This window comes from Protopterus annectens, chromosome 9.part0 (assembly GCF_019279795.1).
Source record: "Protopterus annectens isolate FY-2018-M chromosome 9.part0, PAN1.0, whole genome shotgun sequence".
Lineage (NCBI taxonomy): Eukaryota > Metazoa > Chordata > Ceratodontiformes > Protopteridae > Protopterus > Protopterus annectens.
This window is the reverse complement of record NC_056743.1, coordinates 1714233891-1714253306: the sequence shown is the minus strand read 5'-3', so window position 1 is coordinate 1714253306 and position 19416 is coordinate 1714233891. Positions and strand designations below refer to the sequence as shown.

Here is a 19416-nt window from a genome sequence, read left to right as displayed (position 1 = left end):
GTAGAATATATATGTTTGCAGTTTTGTTGTACATCTGTCTATGAAATGTAAAATGTGTGTTTCTTCCTAACTCTTGTCTGTTCATTTTAAATCTTAGATGCTCCTGAAATAAATAAAACTGTAACATCCGACAAAGCACTGGAAGGTAGTAATGCGACCCTAACCTGTCAAGCCACTGGAAATCCTTTTCCTCAAATAACATGGCTCAAAAATGGTGAAACTGTTGGTGATAGAGAGACTCTAACAATTGTTAATGTGTCTAAAAACAGTACTGGAGCCTATCGATGTGAAGTTACAAACCATAAAGGAAAGGATAACCACACTGTAATTTTCACAACAGAATGTAAGTAATTCATTTTCTTATGTTCATTCATTAATTCATTCATTATCTGATAACCTGCTTTTATCAGAGGGAGATGGAGACTATCCTGGCACTTGGTGGGCACAAAGCAAAGGAGCTAATCTGGATGGAATGGCAGTCCATTGCAGAGCTCGTGAATATACACTCACTGATACACTGAATGCATACTTATGGGTAATCTAGAGACTTGTCAGACCACTTGTACTTGTTTTTGGGATATGGGGACAAAGCATAGCATGCAGCAAAACTTCACGTAGACATGCACACTCCACCAAGAAAACACCCCATCCAGGAGCCAGACTAGAGAACAAATCCCTGTCTTTCAGAAGTACAATCCACTGTGCCACCCCTTTTTATCATAAATTAAATTATATGTAAAATATGTGCAGTTTAGTGGCAAATATGTTGGTTGAGAGGTCTAGAAAAATCAAGCATCATAATTCGCCCAGCCTGACTTATTACAATAATTGGACTGTCTCAAAAAATGTGATTTTTACTACTGCCCTGTCAGCCACTGAAGACCAGGCATCATGACAAACCCCTGAAAGCCTGCAGTGCACATCTTGCATTGCTCAGTCTAGTAAAATCATTGCCTGGTATTTTTCTTTTCCCAACATTAGTCATGTTACACTTGAATGTGACAAACGAACTTCCCTGTAACAGCCAATATCATTTCATGGATAAGTGGGATACCAATGTCCTGATGTCTGTCTGAGTCCCCAGTGACTAAATATTTTTTTGGATGAACGTGTATGGCCACTCACTTAGCCAGCTGATACACACATGTGCTGCTGAGAGCAAAGGAGGACACTTGAAAATTATACAAATGTGCTGAATTTACATGAGCCCTTCAAGCGGTATCAGTGATCACTTTATGACAGTCCTGACTACCTTGAGCCCACTCCCAAAAATTGAGCTGAATAGTATGTAGGCTGCCACCCTTTATTATCCATTTTAGCTGTCTTTATAGTCAATCCTACATAGAGTACAGCCCATGTTTGTCTTTATTCACTACAATTCTACACATGCCCCATGCATTCTTGGTCTTGCAGCTGTGACAGTTAGCTATGTGCTCCATCCCCTTATCTGAATATTGAATGCATTAATGCAGGGTGTTGGTACTTCCTAGGCCTGTGGGCCATTAATGATTCCCAACAGTGTAATGCAGTTTGACCATTCAGTGAATGTACCACTAGCACCACGTGCAGTGTCATTCCTGTATTTGACTGGCTACAGGCAGCCATGCTGATCATGGTCAACTACATTATTACCTGCTAACATTATTACTAAATGTTATTTGCCCTATCAAGTCTCTCTCAGTTTTCTATAATTAGGTTGCTTTTGCAGACTGTAACTGGATCCTGGCATCTCTCACCCATGACTATGTGTGGAACATGCCATGTAATCTCTGTCATGTTGCTCAGTAAGTCAGATGGCATCGACTGTTAGATCTTATATCATTTGGGCTATTTTTCATAGGTTTATAGGTTGCTACTACTCTATCGGCCCTAAGACTATACAAGCCTAGCCATAACTATTCCCTGGCTATTTTATCTTAGAGTATTTACAGACAAATCCTATTTCATCGGTCTGTCCAATCTGACTGCTGCGTACCAAGCCAGTCCTTAGATCTGATCCATTCCAGTCATTCCCTCATGCTCTACTGCCTCAAGTTCCTGCAGAATTTCCCTTCATCCCTTGCATAGCTTCCCTTCAGCTTGGTCTTGCTTCTATAAGAAAAAGATCACATCCATTGTTAAAGCTAAGTGCTCTACTTATACTTTGTTAATTAGGTATTATATCTCTTGATCAGAAGTAGTTGACTTCATTCTTTCTGCACATATGGGTATACGGATCCGATTCGGATCCGAGCCGGCAAAACATTTCAAGCATCAACTCCGAGCTCCAAGCTCCTCTCTTACCTATTTTACATCACTTCCTCCTATCTAGCCCCAGATCTCGTTTGCCACTCTAAGAGTCAGCATCGTGGTCTCTGAGCGCTAAGCAAGGTGGTAAGGTTTTTTGGTCTTTTTGTGATAGTTGAGTGTGAATACCTTTCCCTTTTTTTCCTCCCTTTGCGTTTGGTCGTCGTGTTAGTTGTAAAAAAAAAAAAAAAAAAAAAGTTATAAGTGTTTTTTTTTTTTTTTTTTTGTGATACTGGTTTCCCGCCTAGGCCCAATCCCTGTTTAAGTGTGTGTGAGTGGGCCGTTAGGGCTTTTACTGTCTCTACTATGGCTGAACAGCCTAAGGTTCTTTTTTAAGAAGTGCACAGAGTGTGGTCATAAGCTCTCACCAGCCGATGGCCACACTCTGTGTGTTCTTTGTTTAGGGGTTGCCCATCTGTCTGCATCCTATGACATTTGTTTAGGCTTTAACCCTAGGGCGTTGAAGGATCGTCAGGCTAAGCATGTGGCTAAGGGTCTGCTACCAGCTTCTGCCCTGGAGTCTGCCTTGGTTTCCTCCCCAGCCAGTGACACTGTGCAGGCAGGGACTCAACCTCCCGCCAGGCCTGCTTCATCGGAGTTGTCCCAGAGAGGTAGGGACAGAAGGGAGAAGGAGAAGCGCCACAAAGAGAGGGACAGGCCAAGAAAAAAATCACCGGACAGGGAGTCTTTCTCCAGCCCCTCTTCAAAGGCACCCAGGTCTTGTTCTCCTCGGCTCCGCTCTCCCTGTTTCTCGCTGGAGCCAATGGAGCCATCGAAGCTGAGGCACTACCCTCAGATCCGGCCCAGACCCGAGTCGGTCGCTTCCTCCAGGTCGACTCGGAGTGTCTCCAACCTTGATATGGACAGGCTGATAAGGAGGTTCATCCAGAACCAGATTCAGATGGGGGTCTTGCCAGGGCCCTCTCCCATTGGGAGAGGGTCCTTCTTCAACTATGTTCCACCCTATTGCTCCTTCCCCGATCTGACCTGACACTTCGAGGTTCTCGGGTCCGAGACCTTTCGGAGCTGTTGGGTCAGTGCCTATGGTTCTCATTTCCTCAATGCCGGCCATCACCTTGAATTCCTCGGATCCGATCTCGGATCCAGGGGACTCTCGGAGCCATGGTCGGGGAGTCAGACCCAAGGATCGAGATCTCGCTCTTTCGGATCCCATCCTCGGTGCCCGGACTACCCCACCGTCGGTCCAATCCCCTGCTTCGGTGCCGGGGAGAGCCTCATCCTTACATTCTACGGAGGTGTGCTCTCCATCGGCATTCGGAACAGTGGAAAGGGTTGTCTCCCAGGGGTTGAGACCACAGCTCACCTACTCGGATCCTACCCAGATCCCTCTGATTTTGGATTCTGCTCCCATTACCCTGTCTCAGGGACAGCCCGTGCTAAAGCAACCCCAGGTTGTTCCCCTCAGGGAACCCCTGGAGGCTTACAAATCCTCTCCAGAGAGTCCCGCTGGAGAGGAACCTCATAAGCGCAAGTATAAGAGGAGGCACTTGGACTCCCCTGAATCCATTACCACTGATACGGACTTGGATGAAGGAGAGGGTTCCTCCAGATCACCTACCGAGGACGTCTCGTTCTGAGACATTATGGAGATCCTCCGCCAAAGAGGAGGTTGGTCAGCCCCCAAACCCTCTGCGGATGAGTCCGTGTTCCTGGAGGCCTTTGGCGTGGGCCATCTACTTCCTGGGTCTCCCCTCCAGTGGACCCCTTGGTGGACCTCATCACCACTAGGGCATGGAAGGATCCTGACACCGTAGAGCCTATACCCAAAATGCCAGACAAAATTCTTTCCCCGCCATCAGACATGTAGGCATGGTCCAAAGGAGCCCCGGTAGACACTTTGGTGGTTGCAGCTGCCACAAAGAAGGAACTGGCACAGGAGAGTTCCTCGGTTCATCCACCAGACAAAGAGTCCAGGTCGATGGATCATTTTGGGAAGCACATATGTACTCATCAGCGACATTTTCTATTTGTGCGCTGAATTACTTGGCACATGTTATCCGACTGCAGTGAGACCTTATATCAGAACTAACTGAGTCGCCCCCGGAGTCTCTGTCACAACAGGACAAGCAGTCTTTCACTGCGAAGATGACTACACTGAAATCAGTGACTAATACCTGTATGCCTCTCCTCTCTCATGCTACAGAGGGAGCCGCTAGAGCTGCTGGTACAGGCGTTGCCTTGAGGCATCACACCTGGATCAGGCTGTGTCAATTTGCGGACCCCTTTAAGGCATCTTTCATCAACGCTCCTTTCGATTGATCATCCTTCTTTGGGAAGACTGTACGTGACACACTAACCCAGAGTGAGAAGGACAGAAAGACTTTGTCAGCCATTGGAATCCACTTCTCTAACCCCCAGAGGTCCTATTCCAGGAACCAAAAGGGGCAAAAGAAGATGTGGTTCTGGAATTCACAGTCCTTTCATGACACTCAGGAATATTCATCCCCCAGAGGCAGAGGGGGACAAGACTGACGCCGTCCCAGAGGCATAGGGGGTCCCAGAAACTTTGGGTCTAGGGAACCTTTTTCAGACAGACCCGCACAGCAACCCTGAGGGGTTGCCCGGCTGCTCTACTCTGGAGGCAGTCGGGGGAAGATTTTCCTTACATCCAGCGGCATGGGAGTCCATTACTGTAGACCACTGGGTGGTAAACATCATATCCAGAGGATATTCTATCCCCTTCATTTCATGTCCCATAACTCCAGCACGCCTTCCAGATGTTCCATCTGCTCACAGGAAGGCTGCAGCAGAAGTTTTGAAGCTGCTACAAAAATGAGCCATCGAGCTGATCCCCCCAGATCAGTCCAGATCAGGCATCTACTCCAGGTTCTTTTTAGTGCCAAAGAAGACGGGGAACCTCAGGCCCATTCTGGACCTGTCTATCCTCAACCGGTCGGTAGAGAAACAAAACTTCCAGATGATCACTCTGCAGTCCATTCTACCGTTTCTGAGAGAATGCGACTGGATGTGCTCGTTAGACCTCCAGGACACTTACTAGCACATCAAGGTCCACAGGAGCTTCAAGAGGTTTCTACGCTTTCGGCTAGGGGCCAGTCACTTTCAATTCAGAGCCCTACCCTTTGGCCTCACCACAGCCCCCAGGGTGTTCACCATGGTTATGGCGGTCGTAGCGGCTCACGTGAGACATCAGGGCATTCAGGTATTCCCCTACCTAGACGACTGGCTCTTCGCTGCATCCAACAAACGTCTCTTGTGTCAGGCCCTAAACTACTTCCTCAGTCTGGCTCACAAGTTAGGCATCACGATCAATATCAACAAGTCCCACCTGGCTCCGGTTCAGATCATAAACTTCATCGGGGCACGGTTGGATTCGATTCAGTCAAAGATTTTTCTCACCCCGGAAAGGATAGAAAATCTCAGACTCCATGTATCGGCGATCTTGGATCACTGGGTAGTCACAGCAGCCGATGTTCTCAGGGCCCTGGGTTAGATGGCAGCCGCAATCTCTATCCTCTCACATGAGAGTCCTTCAGTGGAATCTAGCAGTTCAATGGTCCTGGCTAGACCTTCCGATGAATTTCCACATCCGAATCAATCGGACATGCAGAATGTCACTCCAGTGGTGGCTTCAATCAGCGGACATTTTTGCGGGCCACAGCTTTCTAGCCCCTCTGGCTCAAGCCACGGTGACCACGGACACTTCCCAGCTTGGGTGGGGGGGCACTTCCTGGGAAGAACCTCCAGAGACCAAGCTACACATCAGTGTCCTGGAGATGAGGGCAGTGCTTTTAGCGTTGAGAGCCTTCCACCCTGAGCTACCTCCAGGGACTGTAGCCATTCAATCAGACAACATGTCTGTAGTCCGGTATATAAACAAACAGGGAGGGACCTGATCCTACCCCCTTTGTCGCGAGGCCATGAGGGTTTGGGAGTAGGCCATATCCACCAGCCAGTTTCTCATAGCAAAGCATATCTCGGGACGCTCCAACATTCTAGCAGACAGTCTCAGCAGGGCAATTCTTCTGCCTTATGAGTGGTCTCAGAAACCATCAAGTGGCGGAGAAGATCTTCCGTGTTTGGGGTCAACCTTGCTGCGATCATTTCGCATCTCCTTCCAACGCGAAGTGCAGCAACGTCTTCACTCTGATCCCCCCTCTGGGGGATGTCCCCAGGGACGCTCTAGTCCATGCTTGGCCTCCCGGGTTACTGTATGCTTATCCCCCGTTACCTCTTATTCCAAAGTTCCTTCAGAGAGCTTGCCAGCTGCAGTGCAAAGTCATTCTCATAGCTCCTTTCTGGCCGCGTCAAGTGTGGTTTCCCTTCCTATGGTCTCACCTGTTGGCTCCTCCATGGACTCTAGATCCATGCCCGGATCTGATTTCTCGCCCATTGGGCTTGCCCCTGCCCAGCCTGGACAGTCTCAAGCTGATGGCATGGCTGCTTCAGTACCCATGATCATCAGGACTCCTGGACTTTCTTCCCCTGTTAAGAATATTCTGGTAGCTTCCCTTAAAGCCTCCACTAGGAAACTCTACCATAGCAAGTGGAGACGTTTTTGCATTTGGGCCTCTCAGCGCAATCTGAACCTGTTTACAGCCCCCGTTCCGGTCATACTGGATTTTCTGGCCGATCTTTTTCAATTAGGCGCAAGTGCTTCCACCATCAAGGTTCAGCTGGCTGCCATCTCTAATTTTCATGTGGGTGAAAATAAGGTTGCTCTGGCTTCTGCCAAATTGTGTAAAGCTTTCCTGAAGGGCACTTTTTTATTGCGACCACCAGTTAAAGAAACAGTGCCTCCCTGGGATCTGACTTTAGTCCTTCAGGCTTTGACCACTCCCCCTTTTGCGCCAGCCGGTTCAGTTCCGATGAAGTTTTTGTCTTGGAAGACAGCCTTCTTGGTCGCCATCACTTCAGCCAAGAGAGTTTCAGAGTTGCAGGCCTTATCCTCATTGCCCCCCTATTTGGTTTTCCACAAGGATAGGGTTTCGCTGTGTACGAACCCTTCCTTTCTTCCCAAGGTGTCCTCAGCAGCCAATATTAATCAGTCTATAAATTTGCCAGTCTTCTTCCCAAATTTCCAAAATAGAGGTGAACGTAAGCTTCATTTATTGGATGTCCATACACAGCTTCATTTTTACCTCCATAGGACTAAACCCTTCCGGAAGTCGGATCAATTGTTTGTCTCTTTTTCAAAACCATTTTTGGGCAAAGCAGTTTCGAAAGTGTCCTTAGCAAGGTGGATCACTCTTTGTATTGCACAGGTTTATAAGGACAAAGGTTTATCTCCTCCTGGTGTATTGAAGGCTCATTCCACTAGAGCAATGGCCACTTCTGCAGCTTTCTGGTAAAGAGTTCCATTAGATGATATTTGTGCAGCAGCGACTTGGGCCAATTCACACACATTCATCTCTCATTATAAATTGGATCTTATTTCTAGAGGGAGAGCATCCTTTGGCTCTACGGTGCTCAGAAATATCCTTCCATACGGGCCTCCCAGGAATACTAGTAGCTGGGGACTCTGTCCCATATGTCCAGAAAGAATGAAGTCAACTACTTCAGATAAAGAAGTTATGTTCTTACCATAACGTTCCATCTGAGTAGTAGACTTCATTCTTCTGCACCTTCCCTCCATCCCCCCCACTCTTCAGGTTTTTCCTGTTTAGGATTGTGGTTATGTTGCCATTTAGTGTCAGCAAACTCAATCTGGGGCTAGATAGGAGGAAGTGATGTAATATAGGTAAGGGAGGAGCTTGGAGCTGATGTTTGAAAAGTGTGAATCGGATCTGTATACCCATATGTGCAGAAGAATGAAGTCTACTACTCAGATGGAACATTATGGTAAGAACATAGCTTCTTTTTTTTTAAGATTACATTTATTTTCAGGCTAACTGTAATTACTCTTTACTTTAGTTTTACTGTTTTCTTGTTATTTATAGCTTTGGGGTCTATATTACATCATCGAACTCACGGGAGTTCGAACGATGCAATATTGAACCATGAAGTTCGAAAACCAAAAAATATGAAAACACAGAACAGCAATATTTTTTTTTCCAGGGAAAAAAATCGCTATTCCTGTACAAAAAAAAAAAACCACGTACCCTTTAAACTTAAACTAATGTACACCCCCCATACCTAAATATACCAACTCCGAGATCGCACCACAGTGGAGGAAATAGCAAAGCTGCAAAAACGGCCCACCAATTTTTTTCCCTGGGAAAATAATTGGTGTTTCGTGGCTTCGCTATTTTCGCATTTTGAACATATGGGTTCGATATTACAACGTTCGGACTCCTGTGAGTTCAACGTTGTAATATAGACCCATAACTTTGTATGCCTCACCTTCTGTATGCTATCTTATTCCTAGAAGAATTAAAAAAAAGTTGTTTCTAGTCAGCTAATTTTTTCTTCTTACTGTTTGTATAATTATTGTTTTGCTATATTTTAAAATGTTTTAAGAAGGTATGGACAAAACCTATAAAAATGCACAAAAATGCGGCCTTAAGCTTCCCCCACAGGTTAGCTGTGAATTATGTGTTGCCTCTTGAGGCCATAGCACTTAAATGTTGATTGCTGTATATGTAAGGGCTTTGGCCCATGTTCCCTTGCAGGTAGGAGTTCCAGGCTAATTATCAAAGGTCTCCTCCTTCCTAACCAGTCAAAACAACATGAGAAGAGAAATGAGAAGGACAAAGATAAGGACAGGGAAAGCAAGAAGAGTAGAAATGAGGAGTAAGCTTCTTTTTCTTCTTCTCCTTCTATTTCCATCCCCAATGTGCCAAGACAAAAGACATCCCTGACTATGGCACTGAGACCCAAATCTCCTCAGCTAGAAGACCATAGTAAATAAGGGAAATGTTTCCAGTTAAAACAAAGAGCGGGCATTCTTCTAAGAGGGACTTATCCCATTTTCTGTTTTCTATGCTCCGCTTAGCTGCTTCAGTAAAGCCTCTCATGTCCATTTGCAGCACACCAGAAGCTGATTGGGAACTTGTAATAAGGTACTTACTTTAGATGCAGATTTAGTTGGCATCATCCCATTCCCTTCCTGTCCTAGGGTGGATCGGTTTGTCCCCCACACTATTATTAGCTCCTTCTCCAATACCTGTCTCCACACCAAAAAGAATTCAGTCAAGTTTTCAGCTGACCATCACCCCAACAAGGAGTCTAAGACTATGGACAGGAGGGGAAAGCAGGCCTATGTCATAGGCACCTTTGCCCGGGAAAGCATTAAACTACTTAAGAAATACAAATCCATTCCAAAGGGGCCTACCAAAGCAGGATGTGGACATTTTGGGACAGCCTTTGACTCGGGAGTTTACGAAACAACTTCAGACCACACTGAAAACTATATTTAATGTTACCAACCTGTCCATGTGGCTATATCACCCCCTGTACTACCTTAGTAATGGGTGCTAACCCTAACGCTAACACTGCCCCTTCCCCAACCCTAACCAAATACATTAACTTAAGAAAAACTTTCCCATAACACTGGCACTACGTAAGACGCGCCCAGATGCACAAAACCCCCTTACTTAACCCTAACCCTAAAATAAACACACTCACACACAAACATACAAAGCATATCCCAAAACCTAACCTTGACTACCACGCACACACAAATGATACTACCCCCCTCCAGTCCCACTCACCTTTCAAGATGAAAAAGTCACTCGACATTCTGAAGGTTCAGGTATCTATTCATTCAGTACTAAGTACCACCCCTAGCACTCAGCGACCAAACTGACATTCAATCAACTTGAGGGAAGCAAAGGAATGAAAGCACTAAACTGAAATCCGGCCTCAGTGTTTTATTCTCCATTCATAGATTTTTACAAAGTTTGTTTTTTTATTTTACTTAGTGTTACTTTGTTGTTCAGTAATAACACGGTTGTTTAGTATATATACATACATGTTTGTATATACATATAGATAGATGTCTGTGTGATTCTGTGTTTGGTAGGCATCAAACTCAGTTTAAGGGTAACTACACAGGGGATGATGGGAAAGTTTGCAGGAGCTTAAGGTGCTAGAACAGCAACAAATGGCCAGATCAGATCCGAAGAGCATCTCTATACACAAGTGTCATAGAAGGACTCAGATGAAAAGGATCCAGTGTTATGGTAAGTACATAGCATTTATTTCATTCTCACTCTCCAGTATGTTAAACAAAAGCCATATGGCTTTCTAATTCACAGTCCCTAACTGCATTTTTTTAGTTGGATGGAGAAATTTCTGTCCAGCTTAAGTATGTTGCATTATGTTTGTATTTGGATCGGTTATTTGAAGTTTGCAGTACTGTAGGAGCAGGTTCACAAGGAAGCCAGTAAATGTGGTCTGATCTGTCACCAAGTTGAAAAAATCTGAAATTACTTCTATAATACTTAGTTAGATATTCTACTTTGTCTTCTGAAAGCGTAATCTGTTTTTGTGCCACTGATTTGCTTGCCCCCCATAGCAGCACAGTTTTTGACTTTAGCATGTCTACATGCAGTTCATTGCAAACTTTTATTACCTAACCCACTACCTCTTAGTATGTTTTTATGTCAACGTCCTAAATCACACCCACAGAGTGCAGGGGCTGTTTGTGTCTTCTTGTGTAACATAGATTGCTGCAACTGCATTAAACAGAATGCTGAAAGGATGTGTTGCCATATTTGGATGCTCTCAGTTTGAGTTTTTCATAAACGCAGTGCAGTCTAACCTGTATAGAGTAAGTTTTCAGGGTTGACGAATTTCAGTGCCAGGCAGTGCAGCTTAGCAGGTATTCATTTAGATACTAGTAGAAATGTAGTCATTATTTGTGGCCAGGCCACTTTGCTGAAAATAAATGCATAAACCAGCAGTTCTTTAACAGTTGTTCCCTAGGCATTATGTTAATAATAACATTTATTCCCAAAATCCTTTAATTGCAAAGACCACAGTATGTGGGATCAAAAGTGGCCAGTGACAGTGATAAAGGTGGTGTCCTCTTGAACATAGTCACTAGTAAGAGAGGTTCATACTTTTCTTTATGTTTTATCGGCATGAAGTTGTTGCCCTTAAACAAGCACAGAATCACTTTCGCTAGCACCTTTGAACATATTCAATATTTTAAGAGTCAAGACATCCAAATTTCTACATTTAAACTGACATTTTTATAGGATGAAAATTAAAATTAAATTTACAGTAGAGCAACTCGCAATTCTGCAGAACAAAACTCTGTCAGTATCTCATCAAGGGTAAAATTAGGTATGAGATTCATTTTTCACCTTTTGCCATATAGATGTTCTTCATCTTAATCACTGCTGCAGTAGCCTAAACTGTGTGGATTATATTTTACCAAGGATGTAACAGATGGCCAACTTCCAAAGCTACAGGGCACCTTCTACATCCCAAACTGTCTGACACCTCAAGTTAAACTGACTAAAAGACAAGTTTGGGCACCATGCCCTTCAGAGCTTTATTGCCAGCAAAGAGTATGCTTTTCTGAGGCTTTTGAGGATCAGCAGTCGGCTTGCTCTGTTCCTTTCCCTGATAGATAAGTTACCTTTTGAGGAAAAAAACTTCCATTATTTATTTTTTTGTTTATTGTTAATACTTTCTTCTTCAGGAAAGTTATTTTAAAGCTAAGAGGCTAGGTTTTAATGAACTGTTATGAGACTGTACTGTACTTTTAAACAGAAGCGCTCATTTTACGTATCAGTATAAAAGCTGTTTAAAATGACTGTAAACCATTGGAAAAATGTGTTTATTTTATTTTGTGGGGTGGGCAAAGTGTTTTAAATTGCTTTTTACTATGTTTCTGAAAAAAATTGACTTTTAAAAACTTTTGGTTTTACTGGCATTTGATGCTTACTTTCCCATGTTTCTGAAAAAAATTGACTTTTAAAAACTTTTAGTTATGTACTTACCATAACGATAGATGTATGTGATCCATCTCACCTACATTCATAACTGATGGGCTCGGAGCCGAGAATCGGGTCCGACTCGGCCGATACACTAGCACGAAGTCTCTCATAGGCTGGGCCAACCCCTTATCCCAGGATGCACCATGCCCAAACCCCCAGATCTTGTTTGCCCCACAACAACTCATCCACATGTACCAATCCGAAAAAAAAAATAATACCTTCCATGAAACTACACAACAGTGTTTCCTCCAGATCCAACAGGTAGGGGGAAGGAGGGTGGGTACGTAAGAATGTAGGCAAGATGGATCACATACATCTATCGTTATGGTAAGTACATAACTAAAAGATGTAACGCGATCCTATCTCGGCTACATTCATAACTGATGGGACAGCATCCCTAGCACCTAGATCCTGGGAGGCTCACTGGAAAACACTCCTGAGCACTGTGGAACCAAAGGACGCCCGACCCCTAGACGCCACGTCCAGTTTGTAATGAGAAATAAATGTATGTGGAGAAGCCCAAGTGGCCACTGCACATATCTCATCCACAGACAGTCTGGCATGGAAGGCCACTGAAGTTGCCATAGCCCTAGTAGAATGTGCTCTAACTGGAAATGGAAGGTCCCTTCCTGTTGATGCATAAATAAATGAAACACAATCCCTAATCCACCTAGCAATAGTGGTCTTAGTTACTGCTTTGCCAATCCTGTTATCCGCAAAGGCCACAAACAACTGGTCTGATTTCCTCTGCTGCTGTGTCCTATCTAAGTAAAACCTCAGTTGTCTATGCACATCCAACTGATGAAGTCTGTATTCTGCCTTGTTGGAAAATTTCAGAAAGAAAACTGGTAGCTCTATAGATTGTTGCAGACAAAGAGCAGAAGAAACCTTAGGAAGAAATGACGGATTTAATCTTAGAGATACACTATCCTTATGAAAGATCAGATAAGGAGGCTTGACAGAAAGGGCTTGAAGCTCCGAAACCCTTCTGGCTGAAGTAATAGCTACCAAGAAGGCAGTCTTCCAAGATAGGAATTTTTGCTCACAAGTGGCCGTCGGCTCGAAGGGATGAGACGTCAAGGCTCCTAGAACCACATTCAAATCCCATGGCAAAACAGGTTGCAACACCGGGGGGGCGAAGCAACCAAGCTCCCTTGAGAAAGGCCTTACACAACTTATGACTCATGAGTGAAGGCTCAAAGGCAACATGATAATTAGAAATCGCTGCCAATTGGACTTTAAGCATGGAGACAGCAGAACCCTGTCTAAAAAGAGTTGCCAAAAAATCTAATACTGCCGACACCGGGGCTGTCAGAGGGTCAAGGCTGTGCCGCTGGGCCCAAATGGCAAACCTTTTCCATTTATTAGAATATATCTCCTTAGTGGAAGCTCTGTGGGAAGAAGACAGAATCTGGACCACCTCAGGCGAAAGGATATGCTGTCTGACTAAGGTCGGAAGTGGAGCAGCCAAGCCGCTAGCTTGAGAGTTTGCAGTGATGGATGGGCCTGACCCGACTGAAGAGTCAGGAGGTCTGGAACTGGGTCCAGAATCCAAGGACCCTCCACTGCATGCTTCCAAAGGAAGGGAAACCAAATTTGGCGGGACCAGTGTGGTGCGATCAAAATCATGCTGCTTCCCAAGCAGATCGCCTTCTGAATCACCTTTGGCAGTAGAGGGACCGGAGGGAAGGCGTAGAGCAGACCGGAGGGCCAATTGTGGACTAGAGCTTCCCTGGGTGACCCCCCCTGGGGGGGGAATCAGGGAGAAGAAATTGCTGCACTTCGCATTCCAGGGGCTGGCGAAAAGGTCGCAGCAGGGAAACCCCCACTTGGAGAAGATCCGAGCCGCTACTTGGTCATTCAGGGACCACTCGTGAGGCATCAGAATAACTCTGCTCAGCCTGTCTGCTATCACATTAGACTTCGCCGGAATGTGCATTGCCAGTAGAGCTCTCTGGGAAGCGATCGCCGAATTCCACACTCTCATGGCTTCTCTGCAAAGAGGATAAGACCTGGTTCCTCCCTGCTTGTTCAGGTACCATACCACCACCATATTGTCTGAGAAGATTGTGATGGTACCCTTGGGAAGAGAGCTGTGAAGTGCCTGCAATGCTAGAAGCACTGCCCTCATTTCCAGAACATTGATATGCAAGTGGGTTTCATGATCTTGCCACGTGCCTTGAACCGTCCTGCCCAGGTAATGCCCCCCCCACCCTATCTGGGAGGCGTCCATGGTCACTGTGGCAATGGAGGAGGGGGGGGCAGAAGAATCTCCCCTGGTTCAGGTTGGAGGAGAGGAGCCACCAATGAAGATCTCGCCGGCATGTTTCCGTGATGAGAATTGGGTAGGACAATGGCAGTTCTTGGTATGACCACTGGGTCGACAGGAGCCATTGAAGAATTTGCATGTGCAATCTTGCCAGAGGGACCAGAAGAATGGAGGCCGCCATCGATCCCAAAAGCTGAAGGGCCATCCTGGCTGGGGCTTTCCGTCGGGGCAGTAAGGCTAGGACTTGGTCCTGTAGTATCTTTATCCTCTCTGTTGGAAGGAATGCTCGCATCTCTACAGAGTCTAGCTCTGCGCCTATAAAGGCAACACGCTGTGATGGCAGCAATACAGACCTTTCCCAGTTGAATGTAATTCCTAATAGATGTCCAAACTCGATGGTAGCACTCACGGCCAGAGTAAGAAGATGCCTGGTGGGAGCGGTGAGGAGCCAGTCGTCCAGATATGGAAACACCTGGAATCCCAGACGTCTCAAGTGAGCTGTCACCACTGCCAGACATTTGGTAAACACCCTGGGGGCTGTGGTGAGACCAAAGGGCAGGGCCCAGAACTGGAAGTGACTGGCTTCTAGGTGGAAGCGTAAATGGATCCTGGACACTCTGTTTATCTTGATGTGATAATAGGCGTCCTTGAGATCGATGGAGCACATCCATACTCCTTTTTCCAGCAATGGGAAAATGGATTGCAACGTGACCATCCGGAACTTGGACTTCTTTACAAAGCGGTTTAGGCGGCTGAGATCCAGAATGGGTCTCAAGTCCCCTGTTCTTTTTGGCACCAAAAATAACCTTGAGTAAGTTCCTAATTCGGTCTGGTCTGCGGTGACTGGTTGGATGACTCCCTTTCTGAGCAGCTTTGCGACCTCTATAGCTGCTTGATCCCGTTGACTGGGTGGCACGTCCGTGATTTTCCTTGACGGTGGAGGGGGACAGATAAAGGGGATGGTGTAACCTCCGGCGATGATATGAAGCACCCACTGATCCTGAGTGATGGAACCCCAGGCCCTTGGATGCTCCGAGAATCGACCCCTGACTGGCTCCGGAGACGCACAGTCGGGTAGTCCCTCAGGGACGCTGGAAGGAGGAACCACGAAAGGATTCGCGGTCTCCTGAGTTGCGGGTGCCTCCGCTGCCTCTAGGGCAACGTCTTCCAGAATAACTCCCCCCCCTGCCTCTGGAAGGGGGGTCAATCTGATGGGCATGGAAAGACTTTTGGGACTTTCTGAACCACATCTTTCCTCCCCTCTGAGCCTTGGGATAAGGTCTAGAGGGAAGCGAAAAACGGGCCCCAACAGCAGACAAAGTCTTACCCTCCTGCTCACATCTAGTGATTGTGTCTTTCACCTTGGGTCCAAAGAGAGAGGACCCATCGAATGGAGCGTCTGTGAAGGAAGACTTGAACGCCTCCGCAAAGTGACACAAGCGCATCCAGGCTTGCCTCCTAAGGGCTATGCCCGAACTCACTGCCCTACCCGCCCTTCGGCTGCATAAGATATGAGCCTCATGGATGAGTTAATAATCGATGAAAGGGTAGACAGCTGTGCGTTGACAGACTGTGTCAATGCCTCAGGCACATTACCCTACAGGGTATCTCCCAACTCCTTTATGAGATCCCTTTGGAGCCTCGTAAAGTGACACAAATAATTCAGTGACCACCGAGTAAAGGTCGCTGAAGTCAGGGTATGCTTTAAGTACCTATCCATGCTCCTGTACTCCTTGTCAGGAGGATGGATAGAAGTAGATGCCTCTGCCACATCCTGCTGGGTGGCAGACGCCACCACCATAGCATCAACCGGAACTCCCTTGGTTAGAAAATCCTTGCCAAGGGGTGCGGATAAAAATTTGTTGGGGCGAGAAGGAACTGGCTCCACAGAATCAGGGTGTTCCCACACTCTTCGACAAATAAGGTCCAGTAACTCATCAAAGGGTGGAGACACCCAGGAGGCGTTGGGTTGGGCTCCGAAGGCCTTGAGGAAGACGGACTCCTCCACGGAAGGGGTTTTGGATGGCCGGTCACCCCTCTGTCTCAATATCTCCAGGATATCGGAGAATGAGACATCATCAGAGGATGACTTAGGGGACCCTTCCGCATCATCAAGGTCGGTGTCTGAGGTGACAAACTCATCTGGGGAGTCTATGTGCTTCCTCTTGCACAACGTTTTCCTGGGGGGCTCTTCAGGCACGGACTCTGAAGGCCCCTCGGAAAACAGGGGACCACACAAGGAGGAATCCTCAGGCCTAGGAGCCGCGCTGTCCAAAGACAGGGGGGGCACCAGAAGCTCTAGTCGCCGTGTCTAGGGAAGGAGTCGCAGATTCAGGTGAAGTCAATAGAGACTTGGCCAGCACGCTCCTCATAGCCTTGAAGGCGGGCCCACCAGACTCTGAAGAAAGGCCCGTCTCTGAGACCATGACCGGGGTCGGGGTTCCCCTAGCCAAGGTGCCAAGTGGAAGACTCTGGGCCGAAACCAGAAGCCCCGATGAATCCCCTTTGGGCCCGGCTGAGGACACCCAAGAACCGAAACCTCTGGAGGGAACAGAAAGGGCTGGAGCCGAAGTCGGTGCCGACAGACTAGCAGTGGGTCTCGGAACCAACTCAAGGACTTCACCCGACTCTACGATCTCCGGCTCCGACGACACCAAGGTTGTCGGAGGAGGAAGAAATGGTATCAAAAGGGCTGGCTCCAGAGCCGACTGGGCCGGGGCTGAAAATAATTTAGATAAGACAGGTGACTGGAGGAGCCTCTGGACCACCCTATCTAAATCCAAATCTGATAGCCTGGAGGACCTGGAGGAAATAGAAGGGGGCTGAGAAACTTTTTCGGCTCCGAGACAAAGCTAGGAGGCCGGCTCCTAATCGGCTCCAAAAGAATCGGAGCAGAAGCAGACTTGACCAGAACCGAGACCCCTTTCGGCGCCTATGGTTCAGGAGCCGACGAAACCAACCCCAGGACAGGAACACTCTCCTGCGGCTCCAAGACCAATGGAACCGAGGAAGGAGACCCAGATTTAGATCCTCTATCCTGCGGCTCCGAGACCAGTGGAGCCGAGGAAGGGGACAGAGTACCTGATCTCTCATCCCGAGACTCCAAGACCAGTGGAGCTGAGGATGAAGACAAAGATTTAGCTCTTTTTGCAGGTGGCTCCGATGGACTTGTCGGAACCGAAGACTTCTTTTCCTTCAATTTTGAGGTGGGAGAAGAGGACAAAGCTTCCTCGAAGGCTGGCTTGATCAAACCCTTCAGGATAAGCTTATTTTTTCTCTCCTGTAGGACATGAGAGGAGAAAGCATGGCAAACATTGCAAGATTCTTGCAAGTGTTTAGCCCCTAGACAAAAAAACACAGATGGCGTGGCCATCTGTCAACAACATCTTGTAACTGCATTTTGTACATTTTTTAAAGCCCGATGGCTTATGTTCCTTTTCTTTGCCAGACATACTAACACTCTAAACACACTCAACACACAAGGAGGGAAAGGAGGGAAGAGCTCTAACTTAAACGCTCGCCGACAAGAAATAGGGCAAAGGCCCTCTAACTTAAATGGGCCTAGCCCGCCAAACAGAAGGAATCACCACAACAATCCAAAAAAACAAACACAGTCAATCACAAGGGTACTAAACAACAAGATAGCTATTAAAATAGCTGTTTGGGTATAAAATTTAAGCTAACTGCAAAATAATGACCAAAAAGGCCAAAATAGAAGGGTACTTAGCCACAGCCAAGTCGAGACCACGTTGTTACTCTAGGAGCGGCAAACGAGATCTGGGGGTTTGGGCGTGGTGCATCCTGGGATAAGGGGTTGGCCTAGCCTATGAGAGACTTCGTGCTAGTGTATCGGCCGAGTCCCATCAGTTATGAATGTAGGCGAGATAGGATCGCATTACATCTTTTGGTTTTACTGGCATTTGATGCTTGCTTTCCCAGGGAGAGAGGCACAATGTTTCGGCTTGACCTTGAACAATCTGTCAGTCGCATTGTCGGTCCTTCTTCCAGCCACAAAAATAAAAAGCTAAGCAAACGTTTTCCATCACAGAAGTCTAGCAATTTACCTCAGACCACTCATCTTTTACCCCAGATCCCTCTGGTGTAGCAGACTTGGGATAGCTACAGTCTTTGCGGCTGTTAGGGTCCCATCAGTGGGCAAGAGATAGGCACTCTTATCTGTCCTGGGAGAGGAAACACGGAAGACTTCCCTGATTTGTTAGAATGTTGTGCCCATATCTAGGAAAACTGCTGCTACCATTATTAACACTGTTGGTCCCCAGTTTTTCAGTCAAAAAGAAACAGAAAACTAAGTATGCATCTACTTCTCATCCTTAAATTTCCTTAGCCAGGAGTAGTTTACTGGGTCTGGCTCAGAGTTTAAGTCAGGCTGTTGATCCTTCTTGTAAGGTATTCTCTTGTAAGTTTGTTTTTTATTGTATTTTGTATTACGTTATTGCCTTTTTATATTTTGAATACTGTGATTTGTTTTCTTTACGTTGTGTTTTACTTGCATTCTACTTTTAACTGCATGTTAAAACTTCAAAAGAGACCACAGCTCTGTTTCTTGTGAGTCAGGCAGAATTTTTTTCACACCCTCCCACCCTGTTACTGTTGTCTTCTTAAATACCACTGTCTTTCTAGTTGCCTGCCTCTTATGTTAATTTGACCATATAGCTCATTTCCTCTCTGCTTTCACTGGCTTGTGTGAGTAAGCACAAAATTATCATTTTGTGGAATCACTCCCCTTCAACTATTTAAATGTATTGGCCATCCTACTGTGTTCCATAGTACCAGAATACAAAAGTGACCACCCCTTTCATTCTATCTTGCTGTTTTAAAAATAGTGACACTCCTCTAAAACTTAACTTTTTAGACAGGTAAAACTTAAGTTACCTGCTTTCACATCTAACTTCTGTAGCGCACACTGCAGTGTTGGGGATAAACCATTTTTATTTCATCTTACCTTTAAGCATCCCTGTGCACGTGCTCTAA

General features: G+C 46.2%; 1 protein-coding gene across 1 annotated transcript in view; it reads left to right on the top strand.

The window, feature by feature from the left end:
- The window catches only part of LOC122812230 (intercellular adhesion molecule 5-like), a 423548-nt gene that overhangs the window by 260409 nt on the left and 143723 nt on the right, over positions 1–19416 (top strand). The window contains exon 6 of the mRNA XM_044084585.1: positions 98–343. Coding sequence (XP_043940520.1) covers positions 98–343 — 246 coding nt within the window. The remainder of the gene's footprint in view (positions 1–97; positions 344–19416) is intronic.